General features: G+C 38.9%; 1 protein-coding gene across 1 annotated transcript; it reads right to left on the bottom strand.

Annotated features, from left to right (window-relative positions):
• Positions 1-10,986: 10,986 nt before the first annotated feature.
• PNLIPRP1 (pancreatic lipase related protein 1) lies at positions 10,987-21,997 on the bottom strand. Its single transcript, NM_001277382.1, is given in 13 exon segments — positions 10,987-11,263; positions 12,040-12,207; positions 12,983-13,094; positions 14,299-14,428; positions 15,508-15,623; positions 16,985-17,104; positions 17,347-17,466; positions 18,749-18,857; positions 19,742-19,876; positions 20,844-20,969; positions 21,115-21,269; positions 21,553-21,601; positions 21,975-21,997. Coding segments are annotated over 12 exon segments (1,404 nt in total). The 5' UTR covers positions 21,975-21,997; the 3' UTR covers positions 10,987-11,199.

Genomic DNA, 21,997 nt, shown 5'->3' with positions numbered 1-21,997 from the left:
GTACAATGGGAAATATAATTACAGTCTTCAGGAACACATTAAGAACGAAATTTTGCTTTCAGTGTTCTAGCACATTGCTCTGATTCCCAGGGGAGTTTCCTATATGTGCATTCAGTGGCAGAATTTGGGCCTTTCACTGGACTTTTCTAAATCCGCACATTTTCTTACAGGAGAGTGTTTATATTTAAAATTACAGACACATCTTGATAGGAGGGAATTTGTATAAATCTTATGTTGATTCTACCAGGATTACAGAAATCCTTACTAAGATGCACAGATGATGTTTTCATGCCTGGTGCTAATAACCACAGAATAAGACAACTTACAAAACAATCTGACAGCAGTGTCCCATTTCCCCAAAAGAGATTCTCCCCTTTCAGTTTCCTAAACTTCAACCAAACATCCTTCTGCAGTAGATCTATTCTGAAGTCCCTTTTTCAGTGTAAGAGATGCCTGATTTTCAACAGATGTGGTTTGGATAAATTGATAATAACTGCAGATGCTTTGTGCAACTAATATGCATTCCTGTTATTTTCTAATCCAATTACATACTGGTGTTGAAAGGTTGCAGTTACTTCTATTTAGGTGCAAATTCTGTTTTATTAGGTCTCGTTCATCCCTTCCTCTCTTCTAACAAGGAGAGACATTTCTGTGGTTCGACTGCTGTAGACAGACAACAAGGTGTTGGCCAGGCAGAATCTGGCAGAACTGTGTGCATTTATTCGTTCAAGTTAGAGACCTGAAAATGAATGTTCTAGCAAAAGAAGAAGTTTACATCTGTACAGTGCCACTGATCTGTCTATGAGCAAATTGCAATTCCATGCAGCAAAACAACGTTGTCTTTTGCTGTCCCAGAAATTTATCACAGCAAGCACCAGGAGTGCTGAGAAGCCTCTTGGAAAGTGAAGATGTTTGTGATCCATTCATGATGTTGTGAGTTCATGACAGTTCTGTTACCATATCCATAACTTAACATGTGGACTTAGTTTTAACGTGCATGTAGCTTCTTGCCTTCATTAGATATATGCTCAGAAATCTGGCACAGCATCTGCTACACTGTTTGACAGAGGTACACAGGCAATGCAGGAAGCTTTGCCTTTTTATCTTGGATATCTTTTTCCTTTTATCTTAGAAAAACTGTAAACAGAAGCTCTGAAAGAGCTCGATGAGGACTGGTACTTTTGTTAATGTGTAGGACAGCTTTGAAAAGTGTGTCTATGAGATTTTTCTTGTAGTGTTCCATGAGTCTAAATTAGATGTTTTTGGGAGACAAAAAGGAACCTTTATGTTGATTCTAAGTCAGAATTCCCAGAGAATATATTTTTAATCTTTTCCAAATTTTACCATGCTAAGCATTGCTGTCTAATTGTCCTGAATGTTAATTCACTATTCTAATAGCAAATTGCTAGCAGTAAATTGCATAATTCCTCTTACAAGAGAATTTAACTCCTCCCTTTACAACAAATTTTGCTGTAACCTTAACAATAGCTGCTGAGGAACACACGATGTCCCTTATATTTTAACTACAAATGGACTGTAATTCTTCTAATGATTTTTGTATAGATATCTTCTCTTGGGAACATAATAAAAATAGAAAAATACTTTGCATCGACTCAGGCTGAACTATAATCCAGGTTTTTGTTTCTTCCACCTTAACCAAATGGAGTCTTACATTGGTATTTTTCATTGTACTTCAGACTTAGAAAAGATGTGCCAGAATCTATTCTGCATTTATAATCTTTCCCTAATGTAAAGTATTCCTTAGCTGTAGCTCTTAACTTTGTCATTATTCCTTTTCTTTGCAGATTGCTTCATGCAGCTGCTACCGACAAACACCGGTGTCTGGACAGAGCAGCTGTTTTAACAGCAAACAGCATGCAAACTGGCAGTCTGAAACAGGACATCACGTGTGTCCTGTTGAAACTATTTGGCAGCCAGGAGGTGGATTCCTGTGTGATAGTTTTGACAATGCAGTGGAAATGACACAAATACTTAGGTGAGGAAGCCTTTTCACTGATTAGGGACTGCTTCAGATCTCATTAAACTCAATAGAAGGGTTCGTACTGACTTTAGGGGAGCTTTGAGTCTAGCCCATCTTGGCTGCTGGCCAAGCCTTCACATCCTTTGTAGCCAGAGAAATACATAAGAGAAAGTAAATATATTTTGAGAAGCTACTTGGAATTAAAAAAAAATAAAATAAAAATCTTACCATCGCTAAGGAGTGTATCAAAAGCACCTGATCACATTCCTGAGAGATATAAAGAGACTTGGTGTATATGAAGTAATTCAGTTAATAGCAAACGTTTTTGTTTGTTTGTTTGTTTGTTTTTTTGCAAGCCAAGAATTTGTTTTCTTTGTTTAGTGTGTAAGTGTATAGGTGCTGGCTAAAATTTTGAAATAGTATCTATTTTCTCATTTGTTTGAGAACTGTAGTAATTTAGAGAGGATTAGCGGGTGCTCCTATCCTGGGTCAGGCTGGCTTTGTGCCTAGAGCATTGTCACCAAGCACAGGCATGGTGTTTGCTACCATGCGATGGGAAAAAAATGTCTTAAGGATTTTAAGAACTTGATAGGTTGTGGCTGCTATGATCCTTCTATCAGTGTCCACAGGTGAGCTTACATAAACATGGGGGAATGAAAAATATGATATTGGCTATGTGGGAGGACAGATACGTTAGTACACTCCAACTGAAAATCAGGGAAGGTTTCAAAGTATAAAATAATATGAAGGAGACTGACAGCTGTGAGTTCCAGAGGGTTTGAACTACTAACCCAATGTGATCTATGAAGTTATACGGTGACTTTCTATTTCATAATGACAAGAGGTGTTTCCTTCACTTGGAGGAATAAGCTCTGCTCCTCTGCTAAGAACTTCCTTCTGCCATAATCTGATAAGTTTAGCTGGACACTAAACTGAACATATCCTCTTCCTTTGTAGTACAAAGGACAAGCCTCAGTGCTGACCTGATGCTTCCCTGACACAAACACATTGCATAACGTCTGTGTAGTGATGTTGACTCTTTGCTAACACATACCAAGGCTGCCATTCAGACATTGCAGTTTAATGTCTTGTTCACAGAGTTTTTACTTATCATCTAGTGGTGATCATGATTAATTTGTTTTCTTAGCCCATTACCCCCTCACGTTTTATCTAGATGTCTGTTGACTCCTCACATTTAGAGAAGTGGAAGGAAGGTAATTGTGAGCAGAGCTGAATCCAGCAGAAAAGGTGCTGGTCCTGCGTGGCATCTGTAGAGGGTCTTGTACTTAATTGTACATCTTCACAAACAACGCTACAGCATCCTCCTTCACTTCAGATAATTTTCTGCCTATCTTCCTTGTGTAAGTGAAGATCACAAACGGCAGAAGAATCGGCAGGGTGTTGGGAACATACAACTATCTGACCTGTCCATGGAAAAGTCTTTAGCAAGTATTGCATCATTGGCAGCAGAATTGATACTCCCATCAGTGTAGGTCAAGAAGGTCAGCATTGCAATCTGATAACCGTGTAAAACATTTAAGAATTGGGTAATGTGACTGAGAATGTTCCAAAACTTAATTTTGTAGTTATTTTGCTTTGTCTCAGGGATGATGCTGCAATGTTGTTATCTCCCCAGGCAGTTTATTTGTGTTTTGCTGTACTCACCTTCATGAAGTTCTGCGTAATGTCAGCTCTGAATCTCTGTGGCTGTCATACTCCTAGACAACACACAAATATTTAATCTCTTTCCTGCTTTTGACAACTTTGACATATCTGAATGACATGGCCGTGCTTGCCCTGCATCTAGTTCTTTAATTAAACCCTAGGTCTTCCGTTAGCATTGTGTAGGCCTGCAATCCTTTTTTTCCCAGAGCCATTAGTAAGCTTGAGGCTTAGACAGTGGGTTCTGGTTTCTTGCAGATAAACATCTTGTTGCTGGAAAGACATTTAGAAACAAATGCTGAAGTCGATCTGTGTGCACTCAGAGGACTCCTGTTGTGCACATCTCACCAAGAAACAGAAAGCCCTGGCAAAGCATCAAGAAACAAGACAGTGTGATGTGAGTAGTTGAGGCATGTTGCGTTTTTGACTTTTGCAAACATTGATTAAAGGCCTTCTGGTGTGCAGTCTAAGGGGTGCATGTTTAAGCCTTAGGAACTTGTTGCAGTAGTTGAAGTTATATTAGTTGGGTGTGTTTTTGATAAATTGCATTTATGAAGTAACCACAAATCATGGTTATGAAACATACTGTGAGTTTTGCACTCATTTTGCTTTTAGAATTGGCATCATTAAAGCATTTTCTTTAAATTTCCATGCTATAGAATTTCCAGTGGACTCCTTGTGCTTTATAGAAGAGTATCACACCTTTCAGGTACACAAAAAATGCAGCAATTAACAGTTTCAGAGAGGATGAAGAATCTTCAGCTTCCCGAAAGATTTTCGGGGGATATTTAGGCAGGGTGCATTGAACTGTAGCACTTGAAACTGTGGATTTAAAAAGGAATGAAGTAGCCCTTTTCAAACTGCAGAATGCCAGCTTCATTTGGTAGTCACCCCACTTTGGACTAGATGTCAGCACCTTTAGTGTTAAGTCTTCCTTATGTACTCCCTGTCATTAAATTCTCAATCTCTGCTTTTGTGGCTGTTACAGGACGTACTGTACTTGGGAAAATCAGAATATAGACGTTGAAAGAGGGTGTTTTAGACTCAGTCACTTAATTGCTATTTTACTTAGAATTGATGGGTGTGGAAGAATCACAAGCTGTCTTAGAAGATTCCCATTGCTCCATCACCTAAATCAATATGACAGATAGGATGCCAACAATTTATGGTAAGCCCTGTAATGGCACTGTTTTCAATTCTTGTTAACTCATGGAGAAGCCAGAACTGCTGTAAACAACAAAACAGCTGACTGTAGTGCAAACTTTCTAACAGAAGATCTGTTTCTCCTCTCCCTGAAAGGTGAGATGAAACACTTTCCACATCATTGTTTGCATAACCAAAAGCCCTCTCATGAACAAAGAAAACTACAGGATTGGTGTGAGAATCAAAATATGCCCACAGAGTCCCAAGAGGTTATAAATATGCCTGGTATGCTAATGTCCTTTCATGGAATCTTCATTGAGAGTGATAGAAGAGCTGGACCTGTTTTGAACGCTAAAGCAAGAACTGATGGTGAAATCCCCCAAATTTATTGAACCTTTCAGGGATCTTTTGATATGTTAAGTTATATTAATCTTCCTAGAATTCTATTAGCATATTCACCTATACTTAAATAATTAATTTTCTCCTTATTACTCTCTTTCTTGTTCTTTCAAAGTTATTGAAATCTGTGACAAGAGGTAGTGATATGAGGAAACGTTTGGTTTCTGGTTAGTTAATCAATTCCATAATATCTCGTTCTTTACAGTCACTTTATTTAATAGCACCAATTTCTGCTTTCAGGTCTTGACTTCCCTGTGAAGCATTTAAGTTTCAGAATTTTTTTACTCTTTTAACCTTTATCCCTTTGAATTTTTTTCTCAGCCTATAATTTATTATACAGTCTCCTGTCAGAGGAGGAGGTAGACTAGGTGATTTTTACTGTATTGCAAATTATAATTATTATCGTTATTTGCATTAGTAATGGATTCATTCTTATCACTGAAAACAATTCCATTATCTGATCAGACAGTTATCTTCACACTGTCCGTGATCATATATTTTCATTAGGCACCTCTTTCTCTGCGGGTCAAAAGGAGAATTATTCTTTAGTGCAGTCACTATTCTCTTCACTCTCAACATTTTCCTTGGTTAAAAAGAAGTTAATTCCCTACAAATGCCCCTTGCAACAAAAATATGCCCTTTTCTGCTGCTATGTTGTTACCTCTGCAGATCCAGCAAGGAGGGGCACATCTGTGCTATAAACTGCCCTTCAGTGTCCTTTCTGCAGTTCTGGTTCAGTGGGAGGTACTGAGAGGACAATTTTCATCACTCATAAAAGACATTTTGACTCCTTGAATTAAAGTGAAGATTTGTAGCCTCTGTTCAGTGAGGTGGAGAAGCATCCTTTCCCAAACCCTCCTTCTCTTTCTCCTATGGGAGGCACAAGGTTTGGACTTTAACTATTACAGTGAGGTTGCAGAGGGAGCAAAACCACCCTCTTCTCTGATGCCCCATCAGATTTACTGTGCCTCTGAAGGGGCACAAACGGTCAGTTGGCACTGCTGTCCTACCCACTGGTGAAGGGGAGATGAGTAAGGTCAGAGGGAGGTGTGAGGTCAGGCCTCTGCCCTCCTGAGGAGCTGAGAGCAGCCCTGGTTGGTTGGTGGTGGTGGAGATCCTCCTTAGCGCTTCCCTCGTATTGATATTTATTCCCTCACAAATAAGAGGTGGTCAGTTTATGACTAAGGAATTAAAGCTCTCAAGGAAAAGATCACAAGTGTAAGACAGGAATTTGGGTTTCTTTTTAAGTAGCCTCTTTGGAAGTTTCCTTAGCCTGACTGCGGCTGCGGTTAGCAAGCAGAGTGCTTGGCATTCAGGGAAGGAGGGATGGGCTCCTTGGGCAAGACGTGTATGTGCTTGTGGTATATTTGGTGTACCACGTAACTAAGGTGATGACTTTATTCCTCCTTCCCAAAGAACTCCAAAAGCTGTAACTGAGTAGAGCTGCACCGGTGCCAGACCCGGCACTGGGCCTTCCCTAGAATGGCAGCTTCTCTGCCTCTGGGCCAGGGGCGCCACTCTCCCAAGCAAGACTTGCTTCCCAGATTGGGGAAACAACCAGCGCTCCCACGTAAATCAGAGCTCCTTTCATGCCTTCAAATTGCATACCCCGAACTGAGGGATCCGAGCCATTAATATCGTTCTTTGTTGTTGTTTTTAATGAGATCATGTGAGACTATGTTTATCTAGAATTACATTGTGAAAGAGTGCATTGCTTTGCAGGTTTAGATCTTTTTTTTTTTTCCCTTCACCTCCCTAATTGGTTTGATGTGGAGCAATTATCCTCTTAATGCAATTAAAGGTAAGATTTTTCATACGATATGTACCGCAACAGTAATTACATGAGCCATAGCACAAAGAGGGACTTGAATACAACTTTTGTCTTTAGGTCTCACATAATACGTCTTCAGTATGCCAGCAAGTGCAGTAGCCACTCGTTACTATGCAAGTGAATACAGCATTTAGACTAATTTAAAGAGTTGTTTGCGACTTGTTTCTGTTTGTATACAGTCGGAATTTGGAAGAAAGTGGCAGTTAGGCCACTATGATAATTTCTTCTTGTAGGGCTGTGGGAGCATCACGTTAACCTTCTTCCTCAGCCCTCCACTGATGTATTCTGTTTTGGTCAATTAAAAATGCAGATATATTCCCTACTTTTCATTGCCTTCAAACTTTAGATTATTTTCAGGGGAAAAAAATGCATATCAGAACTCACATCTTTTTCATTTTTTGGACAAAAGACAGTATATTCTTCAAGTAAATATCTCTTTTGTCAAAGAAACTGCAATTTTAGAAGGCAGTGATATTTTTTAACAAGTTTAGCCTCGTTTTACCAGAATTGAATGCCACCACACAGAGTATGTATTTCTGAAGCATGAGGGTGTAGCAAAACAGCTTGTGATTTATACTCAAATTAAGAACAAAATAGCCTTCAGGCATAACATCATAAAATTCCAATTTGCAGCCTCTAAGGACACATCCCAGAAAGGTATGGTAATAAATATGTGTACATAAGCACTGTCAGCTATGGCTAGGTGAAGAAAGCTCTAATATGACAAACTAGATTAAAAAAACATCAGGAGGTCCAGAAAGAAGAATACATCAATGTCAAATTAAGGTACACTCAAATATTTCTTGAAAGACAGAACCTCATTATTCTACTGATTTACAGAGCAAAGTAATGATTATAGGCAGCATTGTCTAAAGACAACAAAGAGCACTGCTATATCTCAGTAATAATTAGAGTCACACAAAATCTTCAATTTTTTTATTGTTCTCAGATGATTTATAACATGTGAGAGAAATACATTACACATGGCAATCTAAAGTATAAAGAAAATACATGGCCCAAGTTGGCTCTCATATTTAAAATTCTGATTGCAATGCTGCGCACCAACAAAATAATAGTAATTTCTGGTTGGAATTATAAAACCTAAACTATAGTACCAAGCATTGTTCACCAAATTACTCATTCTATAACCACAATTATAGCCCATTTGTTTTCTTATGCTGATAACAAAAGATACATTTTAAGATCCGCGCTGTGCTACTCTTCCTTTAATAAATAGAGTGAGCTTTTCAAAAGCTGCAAAATGTTGCAGATAAAAATCAAAACATTTCCACATTTAAAGATTCAATCAAAGACTTACCATGAATGGTGTGATATTAAAGTTTAAAAAAAATAATCAATTTAGCGTGTATTTTTGAACATGATTTGTCACAAATAGCATTCCCAATAGATAAGAATGATTATATGGTAAAGAGCGTAATTTATATATCTCAAGCACTATGCTTTTGTCACCGACATCGTTAAGGAATTTGACACGTTTGCAGGAGAACAATATATGTCAACTGAAATATATACCAATTAGCCATAAATGGGACACTGAAATGAATGATGTATGTGCATGCTATACTTACAAGTAATAGCATGTGGTTTAAAGTCGCTTGCGTTTTCAAACAAGAATTCGTTTTATGTTGTCATTTAAAAAATCTAATATTTGAAAAGGTCAGGAATAAATAGCACCATTAGCATTAAAAGCTAGCTAAAGGGAAAGTAATTTGTTGTTCATTTAACATTGCATTTTATGTAATAGCTTTGTAAAGTGTTCAGGAGGGGGGAGAGATTTTTACTCTTCTAAAACAAGATGACGGCAGCTCCAGTTCATTATTAAAAGGAGATTTTTTATTATGCTATTGTCAGCTTTAATGACTTGATTCTGTTAGGTGTTTGTTAAAATTACATGGGCTGCTGAAGTGGCTATGGCAAAGGATAATGCAGAGAATATCTTGGCTGTCAAAACAATTGTGTAGGCAAGAATCTGCTTATACTATGGTAAGGGAACAAAAGACAAAGGAGAAACTCTTTTGCAGTGTTAGGAAGTTAATAACCCTGTTGAGGATTCCTCGGCAGGAGGTACTGAGATCAGGAAGCCAGATTCTAGAAGAGTAAAATGGTTATGGCAGAGGAAGTAGGGTGCATGGAAGCCATGCATCAGATGCCAGTCCTGGTGTCTGTGGGTGTGTGTGCTCTGGGCAAATCCCACATCTATTCACCTCCCAGGAACAGGAGAGTGCTCTTCCTTGGACTGGTTAATGAATGATTTGTGAAAGTGTGCTGAGCTCCTTGGCTGGATCCTCTGCCTCCTGCAAACCTAGAGTCAAGAAGATGTGGAGAGCTGAGAAAGGCTTTGCAGGAGGAACTGAAAACTGGGCTTACTGATACCCTAGTGCAGACAAATTATTTATATCTTTGAACTGATTGTGACTTACACCATTATTCTACTACTGTAAGGCTGACTAGGGAGGGGAGAACTGGAGGCAAAATAGATGTTAGCATATAGTCCTAATGGAAGGCATAGGCTGGGAAGAAGGCACACAAAACACTCTTCTCTGCTGTGCCCTTGCTGCTGCCAGGAGGAGCTGCAGAGGGGAGGAAGCAGTATTACGAGTGGAAGGTGCAAGTAGCGCCATCAGAGTGAAAAACACCTGTGTATTGCTCTTGAGAGAACTTGAATGAGAAATTGTCTTAGCATATTAATTCTCCACACATCTATGTCAGCATAGCAAGGGGTATCTCCTTTACTAATTCATAGATTTATTCCCTACCATCCTCCATAAAGTAAGCTCTCAGGGATTTATGTTAAGACTCAGTGAGTCTTAAGATAAAACTTGGTTTGTGCTGTGCTCCCAGGGTAACACAATTGAGTATTGCCTTTTAATCCAAGCAGGAATCACAAGTGCAATTTACAACGTTTTTTAAATGTGAAAGTAAGTCTGCGCATCTCCAACTGGAACTGGAGATGCTGAGGGATATTCTTTTCAGTTGGGTAAAAGCAAGGAATGATTTGTTTCTGACCTAAGGAATTTATTCTAGCTCAGGACAAGGTTAGAGAGAGGTTGTGCAGAAAGGCAGGAGGAGCAGAGGGCCTCGGCCCTGGGGAACCTGAAGAGAAAAATCCTTAAAACAAAGCTACCAAGGAGTAGTGAGTCTCCAGGCCCCTGCAGTTCTGCATTGTCCATTGAGGGTGGGGTCCCTGCAACAGGCTGAGGGACCAGAGACAGGTTTATTTTGGGGCAGAAATGAATTTGTGAGCTATCTACACTTTAGCTGATAGTGTTTGTCAAAGAGATGAGGAGGAAGTGGCTTCTTCATTGCACTGCACATTTTATAACTTGGCTACTTTGTCATCTGGCAGTTTTGCTTGCGGTCAAGGACCATCATATGGCATTTTAGGATAATTTTGTCACTGTTCTGATGATAAGCATTCTAGTGAATTTTCACTAACATTTGAAATCTTATGTACAGATTTCTTAAATTAATTCTGTTTGGATTCTGTTGTTCAAGCTTAGTTCAGCCAGTTATCCATTGTGTTCACTATTCCATCTCTCATTGTTAATTAAAAATTTTGTCCCCATTTTGTACACTGCTTACCCTTCTTCCTCTGCTCACGTCTTTATTGCAAAGTAATTCAGGCTTAGCCTTCATTTTGGTTAACAACATCAGCTTCCTTAATTCTCTCACCTCTTTCTTCTCACCAGCATGTCTGCTTTCTCTTGGCACTGCCCAGAAGCCATGTACCAGATTCCGTTACCTGCCCCCCTTTCTTCCCATTGCTTGAAATTATCTTGAAACACACTGAAATCAGGATTTTTTCAATGGGCATTGGCTTGTTCATTCCTAAAGCTGCTCTAAGAATTCTGTATTTTGAAGGCTTGTCTATAGAGAGATATCCATGGACACAAAACAACCACCAACGCCCAAAACAAAACCCCCAAAGAAATAAAAACTCTCACATATTAAAATGTCCTGGATAATTATTATTTATTTTGATTGATTGATCGTTAGCATTCTAGAGCAAGGAAGGTTTCTTTTTGCATGCCTGCATCTAAAAGGTACAATTTATTAATCAGCATGTGAAGCTTCCATTATAGCTGTAAAGACTGCAGAGTCTGGTCTTTAATGCTTGACCAGTGTTTGTTGGCAGCGAGACTTTGGGCATCTGTATGTATTGTTAGCAAGCAGTAAGGGTTTGCAGAACGTTCTCCCTCACTGTCTCAGAACCACAGAAGTTGAATCTGAAGAAAACAAAAACATATGTATGTCTTGAGTTCTTGAGATTTTCTGAGATTATACAAGTGCATTTTTTTTGCTATCTCAATCAGATTTATCATTTGACACAACCATGCTCCCTCAGAAGAACAGAAGGAACTCTAAGCACCTGTTTGAAATACTGCTGCGGGTGGTGGTACTGATGGACTGTATTTGCTCTAGTTGACTGTTTTCCTCCAGTTCTACAGTTTCTTTTCTTCTTTTTTTTTTTAACCCTCAGTTTGTGTGCTACCATCACTACCATCATCAGATAGATGAACGCAACTCCATGCACAAGGGCATGAGGCAGTAGAAGAACGAGTGCTTATTTACAGGAACACCCTTGGTCAGCAACATGTTTTGATGAATAGAAATTACAATTGGACTACCTCTGCTGAGAGGTAATGCTCATGGGATGTAATCATTTTGCTTTGCTTGAAACTATTTCTGTCTGCAGTATTGTCTTTTTAAGATTAGCCAGTGCTAATCTTTCTAACCCAAAGATTCTTACAGGAAATTTGCCGTTCTGGAGACTGGAAATATTTTTTCTTCGAAGTTATTTCAGGTAGAGAGTTGAAATAGTAGTGAATGGAATCATGAATGAGCAGTATCTTGAAAGGAAGGAAGTTAAAAGTGTTCCTTAGCATCTTTTCCTTCCAATGCTTTGAGCACCTTTTCTCATGCAAATGCATTTGTCCCTCATATAATTTTGTCATTTGCCCTCACAAGTAACTGCTGGGATTTTCACAGTGGATATACTCACACTTCTCCAGTTTCTCCAACTTGCACTGTGGCAGTTGCGGCTCCCAGTTTAGGCAGAGTTGGATTTACTGCGTTGTTGTTCCAAAGAAATTTAACCTTTGTAACTTTTCCAACTTTGTGTTCTGCATCAACAAAGGCTGTGTAAGTGTTGTCTGGTTGGAGGGATCCCCTGTGAAAAATAGTGTGTTACGTATGTGAGGCTTGCTGGCATTTAATAATTACTAGTCTCATTAACTGTTTGGCTGTGGTAGCAAGGTCAATAGAAAGTTGGTAGTAAGGCAGCGTTTAGCTTATATCATGGTAACAACATTATTCTCCATCCTCTGATGAAATTCATTCAAAAAATCAGTGTTTGTAAGAAGAAAAGGCAGATAATCTTGTTGTGCTGCAGTCAAAGCTTACTATGAAGATGAAATTACAGGACGATCCCCATGGAGAAGGTAGAGCTGCATCTTGTTGCTTATGTGGGTAAGGTTTATACCACATCTTGCAAATAAATGAAATCTCATATAATATAAATTGATTTATCTGATACAGATTTTGTGTTTGTTTGGTTGACCAAAAGGATTGCCCACCAGGTACTGCCTTGTTCTCTGCCACAGGTTCTCAAATTTACAGCCCTGTGACTGAGTCAAACATGTATGGTCTCTTGGGTCACCGTGGTTCATAATCGGGCCACTAATTTCCCATCACATCGATAGAGAAAGCAGTTTGAGACTGCACCAAATTCAAACATTTTAAAATTCTAATGTTTTAAAATTCTGCATGTTTTTCCCTTTTAAAATAAATCCAGAGTGACTGAATTGTCTCCGCATTTACATCAAGGAGCTGTAACTGAGGTTAGAATTTGTTCTGCAAAATGAGACCAAGTAAAAAGAAATACTATTAGAAATATGAATTAAGCATTCTAGGAGAGTTTATTTTCCATTGCATATTGAACTTACTCAAAAATCTGATGCTGCCTTGTGTTCCCATCATTGCCATACAGGGCAATATTTACATATCCTTTTACTTTAGAACTTCCAGAGAGCTTCACAGATACTTTGTACCTCCAAACTGCACAGAAAAAAAAATACAGTAAGTTGGATAGCATCAAGAGAGAAACAGTCTCAAAATACCAAAAATTTCAAGTTGGATTAGATATATATATATATATATATATGTTGCTGTATACCATAGTTAAAAGCAAAAGAAACTATCACTGCCTTGTACTTTCAGCTCAAAGCTACATCCCACACTGCCTGGACTGGATGGAGTTAACATAATGCTGTCAGACATGGGGCTCACGGTTTTTCATTGAGTTATAACCATTCAGTACACCAGTCAGATCTGTCATTATTATGTCTTACTATGATCAACATGAGAAATGGGCAGACATTTGTACTATCTGAAAAAAAAGAAAAAAAAAAGAGAAAGAAAAAAGAAACACACAAAACTACAGAATGAACAAAAACAGTAGCCCATAATGTGGTAAATAAACATAGACCTGAGAATTTGACCCCAAATGTTTTTACATACAGTGAAGCTGAAAAGAAGGAAGTGTTAGGAATAAATGCTGATCCATACCATAAAATAAGCTTAAAAAAAATTCTGATATGCTCAGTCTTATGAGTTGGAACTTTGTTTTAGCCTGCAATTAACAAAAGTAGCTCTTCTCCCTCCAATTCTTCTTTACAAAGATGAAGCAAAAGACTTTTTAGGAGACATTTAGAATAACTTACATTGTAAAGGAAGTAATTTCGTCCATCCATTTCTCAAAACAGGGTCAGCTTTAAACCCCCCATGGCAGGGGGTTTAAAACTAGATGATCTTTGAGGTCCCTCCCAACCCAAGCCATTCTCTGCTTCTGTGGCTTTTGACAAATGGAGTTCTGACTGTCTCCAAGAGATTTCACATCTTCTCCAGGCCTCTCTTTCTGCCTTTAACCACTACCATGATCATGGACACTTTAAGAAGATTTAATAAAATATTTCTATGACTAATGTGCATTGCCTATCATCCTTCCTCCATGTACCTTGTAGCGTAGCCCACCGAACATCTCATTGACTTCCACCTGGCTCTACAGTCTGACATCTTTTAGACCAACCGGTGGGCACAAAATAGCGTTAGTTTTGGAGCAGAAGAGGGCAAAAGGCCCAAGGGACTGAATAGCCATTTGCACTGCTCTGAGATCTTTTCATTCATTAAAATTAACTGTGAAATGGAGGGGAAAAAAGCATTTTTACAAGGAGTAGTAGCAATGGAAACAATCAAAACTCACGAGGAAAGTCCTTGGCTTCTGCAGTGTTCAGGTAAAGTTTCACAAAAGAACCTGAAGTTTTCCCTTTGAATTTATCTGCATAGTGACCCATGCTGGGGCATCCGCCACTTGGGCATGGGAAACAGCCTTCCTAGTGAGCAGAAATATATCCATTAATAAAATCATCCAGACAGCTTAGAAAAATTATTAGTGATAACACTTATTTTTAACTGGTCATGAATCACAGCAAGAGTGAGTTTCAAGGAACCATTTATGTGACTAGAGAAAGACTGTGTAAGCTAGTCAGATTTCTGAAAGGCTCTGATTTGTCAGGACTCCATGTTCTTTCTCATGCCATCTAGCTCACTCCAGCTGCACAAGTGACATCCTTGAGTACTGAACAGGGAGGAGTGTCACTCTTTCTGAGCAGCAGATGAGAAAGAGTGATGTCTCTTTTTACCTCCAGATTGGTTCAAGAAAGGCTTTGTACTGGAAACAAAGATCATTTTTGTCTTGAAAGTAGCTTTGTATCCTGGTGACAGAAACAGGTGGTTGCCTTTTCCCAAAGTGATGTGAAAAGCCTCTATCATCTACTCAGAAAGTATGGTGATCAATTTTATTCCTCTTATATACTTGTTCCTTGCTCTCCTCCCTTCTTTCTGTGCTGCCTGTGGGATATGATGAGCCTACTGCCTCACTGCTATACTTACGTAGTTCAAAATCTCCCATTCTGAGACAGGGAAAGGTTCCCTGCTCTTGGTCCATAACTAATGTGCTTTGTCCTTGTAGCCATCTTAAGTCACCAAAGTACTTTCACCATAGACTGCCCCATCAGGGCCATTACATATTATTATAATTCTTGTGATTTTGAAAGCTTACCTACTACAGTATGAAATCCCTCTTGCTGCTGTTTAACAAATAGACTTAGTGATGCTTGGGGCAGGCTCTCCTTCCTACCTGTTCCCTGTTTGATGTACCAGAATAGGCTTGGGGGAGCCACACAGTTCCAGTAATACCTTAGGGCGGCAGCAGCAGTGTACCAGGGCTATCCCTGGTTTGTTGTTACCTTTTCCTACTTTAGCTCATGTCACCAAAGCCACTGTAAGATGTCTGTCACTTATCTTACATATGCAACCACTGGGTGAAAGTTAGTGTAAATAGAGTTTCAGATGTATTGACAAGTGCACTGCTTTTGAAATGGCCCATAGCGAGGCTTTGAAAAACACTTACTTTAAAAGCATCATATGAACCACAAGCATAGCCCAGAAATCCATCAGGGTAGACAATACTGTCAGAGTAGTACTTGTAGCTGCGGAGGTGATTGCAGGCCACAAAGTCCCTAGTTCCTGTGAAAACATGCTCTCAGGTTAGTTCTTAATTTCTGATGAAAGAGACCCACAGTGTGCTTGCTGTGCTGTTGGAATGGGTCATTCCTCCTCAGAAGCCTCATCACTACTCTTGAAGCTGTGAACCTGAGATGTGAACCTTGCTGTTGAAATGAGTTGATGTTCTGAGGAAAGTCGTTGATCCAGCAGGTGCAAGGTGTGAACCTGAAATGCTTTGCAAAGACTAATTTTGCAGCCCAGGCCCTCTTCCCCCTCCCAGGAACTTATTGAAATAAGCTGAGCAGGTTTCACAATAGAAACGAGAGCTACATAGAGCAGATCTTTTGTCGGCAACGCTATATTACCATGACAAAAGAAAAACAAATGCCAAGTGTCTAACAGTGAACTTTCTAGGGCAGTGCTGATTTACTCCACCTGAGCAACTACTGTTATTTGAAGGTGTTTAAAGAAGAGAAACTCTTAAAATAATTAATGTATTATTTTCCTTTGTTTTTGTTTTTCTTTTTGATTTTCCTCAATTTAGGTTAAAAAGAAGATATATAATTTCTTTGTACCTTAATTCCCTATTATTAATAACAAATTTACTCTTTGGAGGGAAAAAAGAAAAAAAAAGCTTCCAGCTGCTTTGAATAAAACCTAGAGAAAAGGGCCAGGTGTCACAAATAAGTTGATGGGTTTCTAGAATTCAAGGTGCTTGCAGCAATGTAAGACAGAGCTTGGCTCATAAATTGAAAAGTTTCTACAGGTGAATTATCTTTTTAAATGTTCTGATGTGTGCAGTTTATGTTTATACTGTAAAAAAAAATTTAAAATAGATTTTTTAAAATTAAATCTGTAGAAAACAACAATGGAAAATGTATTAGAGCAGCCACTTGCTAATCTTTATTTAGGTGACTGAAAATAGACACAGTAACATTGCTTCAGTGCAACCCAGATTTGTAATAGCTAATTAAAATAATAATAATTAAATGTTCTGCTCTACACTGAAGAATTGTATCTGAAGATCCCAAACCAGAAGTGAGAGTCTGAATGTCCCTCTCCACCAGCAAAGATCTGTGTGTTGTTACAGACCCTTTACAATTTTTAGGAAGGTTTAAGTAGTGTTTGTCTCTACTTCTAACTACTTTAAAGGAGTTTTCCAGATCAAACCCTTTGTCTTATTTGTTATTTGATCCATGGATGAAAATAATTACAGGAAAGTGGTATGTTTGAACACGCTAACAATTTCACTGCACTGGGTATTTGCCACTGATGGTGCACACAACAAAAGCTAATACAAAACACCTGAATGAAGGAATGTTAAGTCATTACATATTGAAGCTGACCTTCCTCTGAATTTGTAATGTAATCAACATCCTTACCTTCCCAGATGCCATCAAGGTCTATAATCTGTGAAAGAGGATTCTTATCACATCCTGGCATTTCCACTCCTCCGTTTGGATAAAAGTCAAGATGTCCTATTGCTTGGGCCATTCCAAAACCTGGAGAATTTAAAGCAGAGGTAAGTACATTTAAAATCTGTCTTGTCTCATACGTGTCTCATACAGTTCTTCGAACTGTTGGCTTAAAGTTTATCTGATGTTTTCAGACTTAAGTTCTCAGTAATTGTAATGGTGTGTTTTTCTGTCTACGCCCTGATCGACACACTAGAGTCTTGACTAGGACTCTCAAGCGTACAGAGCACAGATGATGAGGTCCTAATACAGTAAAGCTGAATACTCACCTAAGTTGGGAATTATGGGAGCTGTATCTGTGTGGATAACATCAACAAACTCTGCATCGCTTTTATCCAGCCTGACTTCAATTGGAGTGTCTTGAAAATAAGGTTGGGCAGGGTCCAGTCCTGAAAGGAAAATGTTTGTGTCATGTACAGAAGAAGAGATCTAGGTGTGTTATATAAAATAACAGTAAGATTGTATACAATTAATGCTGCATGTAGAAACGTCTTTGTCTCCTTAAGTCTAAGTGGCGTAGGCCACTTAAAATGATGGGACACATGCTCGCATACCAGATGTATTGGGATTGAACCCTGGGTAGGAGAGGTTACCTGTGAGAAACCTATTGAATTTTATTGACTTGTTTCAATGACGAGTTCTGGCATCTGGATTCTGGTCCTTATTTTTAAAGGAAGATATGTTGTTCAAATTGAGGTTTTGGTATCTGTATCCCACATTGTTCTGTGTGGTTACTCGAGCACTAAGTGTACTGAAATAGGAGTTGATGCTGAAGGCACCTCCATGTGCTTGGAACTGTTGAAATAAATGTTCCTACTTCTGGATTTTGGAAAAGCATCTAGTTTCAAAGTCACGATCTTTGCTTTTGATTCTAGCAGAAAATAACACTCATTTGCCTTTCAGATTGCTGCAGCAATTTTAGGAGCCTGTACTACGCAACTTTTATAATCCTATACTTGCATCTCTGGTTTTTGCTTGAGAAGCAGTTTTGGTTTTGCTTTTAGACTAAATTTTATAGACGACTAGTCCAAGGTTCACCAAGCCTGAAATCCCTGAGGAAATGTAACAAAAGAAAAGGGCTGCATAAATAGCTCATCCAATACAATCCTATGGAAAAGGTGAATCTTTTTTCTTGCCTTACCAAGCACGATATAGGGTAACCCAGGGCTGTCAGCCAAACATTTAGAGCATTTGGAGGGTTCATATATACATGGAGCCATTGCGTGCTGAATTTCCAAGAGGGTCATATTTCAACAGACATGGCTTTAGATGTTGAATTTCCTATAGAGGAAGTCCTTAGATGTAGAAGCACACTCAGAACTACTTAAAAAAGGACCTGCAAGCAATGATTGTGATGTTATGCATCAGATGTGCTGCTGTATTAGAGGCCAGATGAAATGTAATGAAAGATGAAAATAGCAGCAGAAGGGCTTCCAGGACAAGGAAGGGTTTACTCTCTTGGTCTGTTTTATTGTAGGAGTGCTGGAGAATTATTTTTTTTAAATAACATCCAATAACCATAGCTACAGCTGCTTCTGATTGTACATTCATTATTGTGAGCTCATTTATAGCAATGACTGTGGAGTGCTGCTGCGTTACAGCGTTGCTCCTGTGCTGTTCGTTAAGCAGTGGTGTCTTTAGTACAAGCTGAAACTCAGATCCCTTCCTTACCAGTTATTCTTCCAACCCCTGGCCTCCTCTTGCCAGCCTCTCCTGCCACGTGTGCTCCAAGGCTGTGACCAATGATGTGGACATTGGCTGAAGAGTATGAATATTGATCCTGAGGAAATAAATATTTAGAAAATAATTTACTACTTCAGTTTTCATCAGCAACAGAGAGAATTAAAAAGGGGCTGGAAACCAAATCTTACTTTGACTACAGCCTAATCCAGTAGAGGCTCCTATAGGATTTTGGCACACTTTTGCCAGTTTAGGTACTTAAACCCAAAATACAGATTTTTTTTTTTTAATTTTTATTTTTCCCAAAGCTTCTAATTTATCTGCTGTCCTCATTTGGATATTCTTAAAACTCTAGACAGCTCTAGCATCAAGTCCTGAGAGGCTCAACATCCTTTTTACATCCTAGACCCATGAAGAGTAATTTAAAATTCTCTTATGGGGAATATGTGTCAAAAGCACTTGGATTAAAAGAAGGCTTCAAACCAATCTTTGCTTCCCACGTGAAGCTGGCTGAGAAGGGGGCATGTGGCACCTCCTGCACATTCAGGCTCTGCATGGTGGCTTCCCTGGAGGCAGCTGGGAGGGTCCCAGTTGGCCTGGGGTAGTCCTGCTCACCTGAGAGCAGTTTTTCTGCAGTCACTGCTGACCACAGCTGTTTTTCAGAGCTGTTCTATAGATTTTTGTCTTCATGAAAAGGCAATTTACTGCTTATTATTTCTGCATATTTAAAACTACACAGCTCTTTACACCTGTTAACATCCACGGAATAACTGTTCGGCTGTCTTGGAGAACTTCAAACCTCTAAGCTCACTAACCCTTCTGTCATCACATAGTTCTCCAACTCAGAAATAAATCTGTTGTTTCCATTAGAACTTCTAAAATAACCACTGAGTAGAAAAAAATAATTTTGCTGGTTACATTCGCATTCATGGAAGTTTCCAGATCAGCTTTATATATGTAGTTATATGGTTAGGAGGTTCTTACCGCGAGCACGCTGATAAAATATGCAATTTCAGCACCTACAACACGGACGTTGTTCGAAGCCTGAGAGTACTGACACCTTGCACCTTTTTTCCAGTCTACAGCAATACAGTTCACATCTTCCACTGTAAGCATCCTCTGTTTTGTAAGAAACAAACAAACAAAAAAAACCCCACAATTAAAAAAACACGTAAAAATAGTCCTACAGGAGTACAATCTGAAATGGATTCATAGTGCTTAATACAGCCACATTCATAAATGCTGCATGAATGTATATGGGAACATTTTCAGAATCAAAACCTTAGTAAGTTATTAAAAGAACAAACTATTTCTGTTAGTTGGAACAAATTGTTAACCTAACAGGTCCAACAGTCAACCTGAAAGTGATAATCAACATAGATATTTTCCATCAAGGAGCTGTCAAATAAATTTAATTTCTTTTGAGCTAGTAACAAAGAGAAGCAGGCAATAGGGATGCAATAAATGTGAAAAACTTGATTTTAGTGGAATTTAACTATATTACTTATAATGTTCATGTAAGTAAAATAGGAATATCTAATTTAAAGAAAATTGGAGTTGTGTGAATACTTGATTAAAAGCATTGTCCAAATAGCGTCATGTGCCATGATCTGCTATTTTGCTTTGTGCACTGTATGACTAGCAGCTTTCTTTAGCAGCTGCAATAGAAACCATGTTTAGAGGATTTGAGAAGACTGCAAATTTGAATTGCAGCTCTGTTTTGGGGCAGGATTAAGAAACATGTTGAGAAACTGTAGAGTTGGTGCAAAGATCAATAGAAAGCAAAGAGCTCCAGGTTTTGAGCTGTTTTGAGCAGGAAAAAGGCACTGAGACAAATCCTGTTGTCACTCACTTCACTAAAGTGAAGAATTTCATGCATTTCCCCTAATCTTTTTCCTCAGCGTACTGAATGACGTATTTCCAAATTATTAGCACCTTAAATATGTCCCCTGTTTTCCCTTTCTTATCGCTGAGTAGTATGAAATATAGTGATTAGAAATAGAGAAAGCAAACCAATGTAGAGCAGTATATTTATAAATGACAACTAAGGAACTTCCTAGGGACAGGATTTCCCTGCGTTACATACCTTGCACAGATCTGAGGTCCAGCCTTCTTCTCCTTCATCTATAAATCCATGAACAACAAATCTTGTCTTCCTGCTTGTTTTGAAGTTTGAGCTCCCAATTGTTGAGGGATTAACTGCAGATATCTCCTGTTGTATATATTACATTATTAACATTTTAAAACCCTTTTCTGTAAAGAGTGCTTCAAAATTGTGCAGAGCTGAACTGTGTTCATTTGTGTAGACGTGTAAAAGTTTTGTAATTTACCAGTATTTAAACCACATTAGTTCTTACCTGATTGCTATTACCATTTTCTCTTGTGTGTAAGAGGAACTGGGTACCTATCTTCTCTGGGCTCCAGGGTAACCTATAAATTGGTCTCTCTGCAGTTCCAGACCATGGCATATCATCTGTGAAACATCCCAGCCTGTCATAGCAAACTTCAGAGCCTGTAGCAGACAGATCAGACAAAGAATATGTAAATGAGTAAAGAGCAGACTAGTGGTCATAACATATGGACTCTTTTCTCTAGATGTCTCTCAGCCTGCTGAAAATCCTACAGTTTAAATAGTGCAAAGTCCAGCTGTTACCTTGTCTCAGTTCTCAGTCTACAGTTTTCCCCAAGGAAAGAAGCCACCCAGTTGCTCACCCATTCTGCACGAGTGCAGAAAAATATCTCACAAGGTCAAGCATCATAGAAAGGCTTTACAAACAATAACCCCATATACTTACCTCTGGCTGTGCAGAGAAGAAATAGCGCGAATATCCCAATTCGAAGCATCTAAAACAGCAGAAAAAAGAAGCAGCTAGGATTTGTGAACCCGCTTGATTGCCAAGCCCACCTGTCTTTCTGGTGCTGATTTTTCTCATGGTGAAAAGGGCCATGAGATCTTTCTTCCCTGAAAACCTATGACTGCATACAACTGCCACATGTGAGACATGAGTCAGCTTTATGCTACCTGGCTCCAGCAGAGCTTGTGGTGCTGCAAAATCTACTAGTGGCATTCAAGTCCTGAGTGATTTATTTGTCCTGCTACTAGGTTGTATGCCAGCTAATTTAGAGCTAGCGTAAGGATACCTACATTTGCTACCGTTCCCCTTCAAGCCATTCACCTGACAAGATAAAGAAATCTCCACCAAACCTGACTACTTACTGTGCAGCCTAGAAAGTTCGTGC

Source organism: Gallus gallus, chromosome 6 (assembly GCF_016699485.2).
Source record: "Gallus gallus isolate bGalGal1 chromosome 6, bGalGal1.mat.broiler.GRCg7b, whole genome shotgun sequence".
Classification (NCBI taxonomy): domain Eukaryota; kingdom Metazoa; phylum Chordata; class Aves; order Galliformes; family Phasianidae; genus Gallus; species Gallus gallus.
The sequence above is the reverse complement of the archived record's forward strand: the minus strand, read 5'-3'. Positions and strand labels throughout refer to the sequence as shown.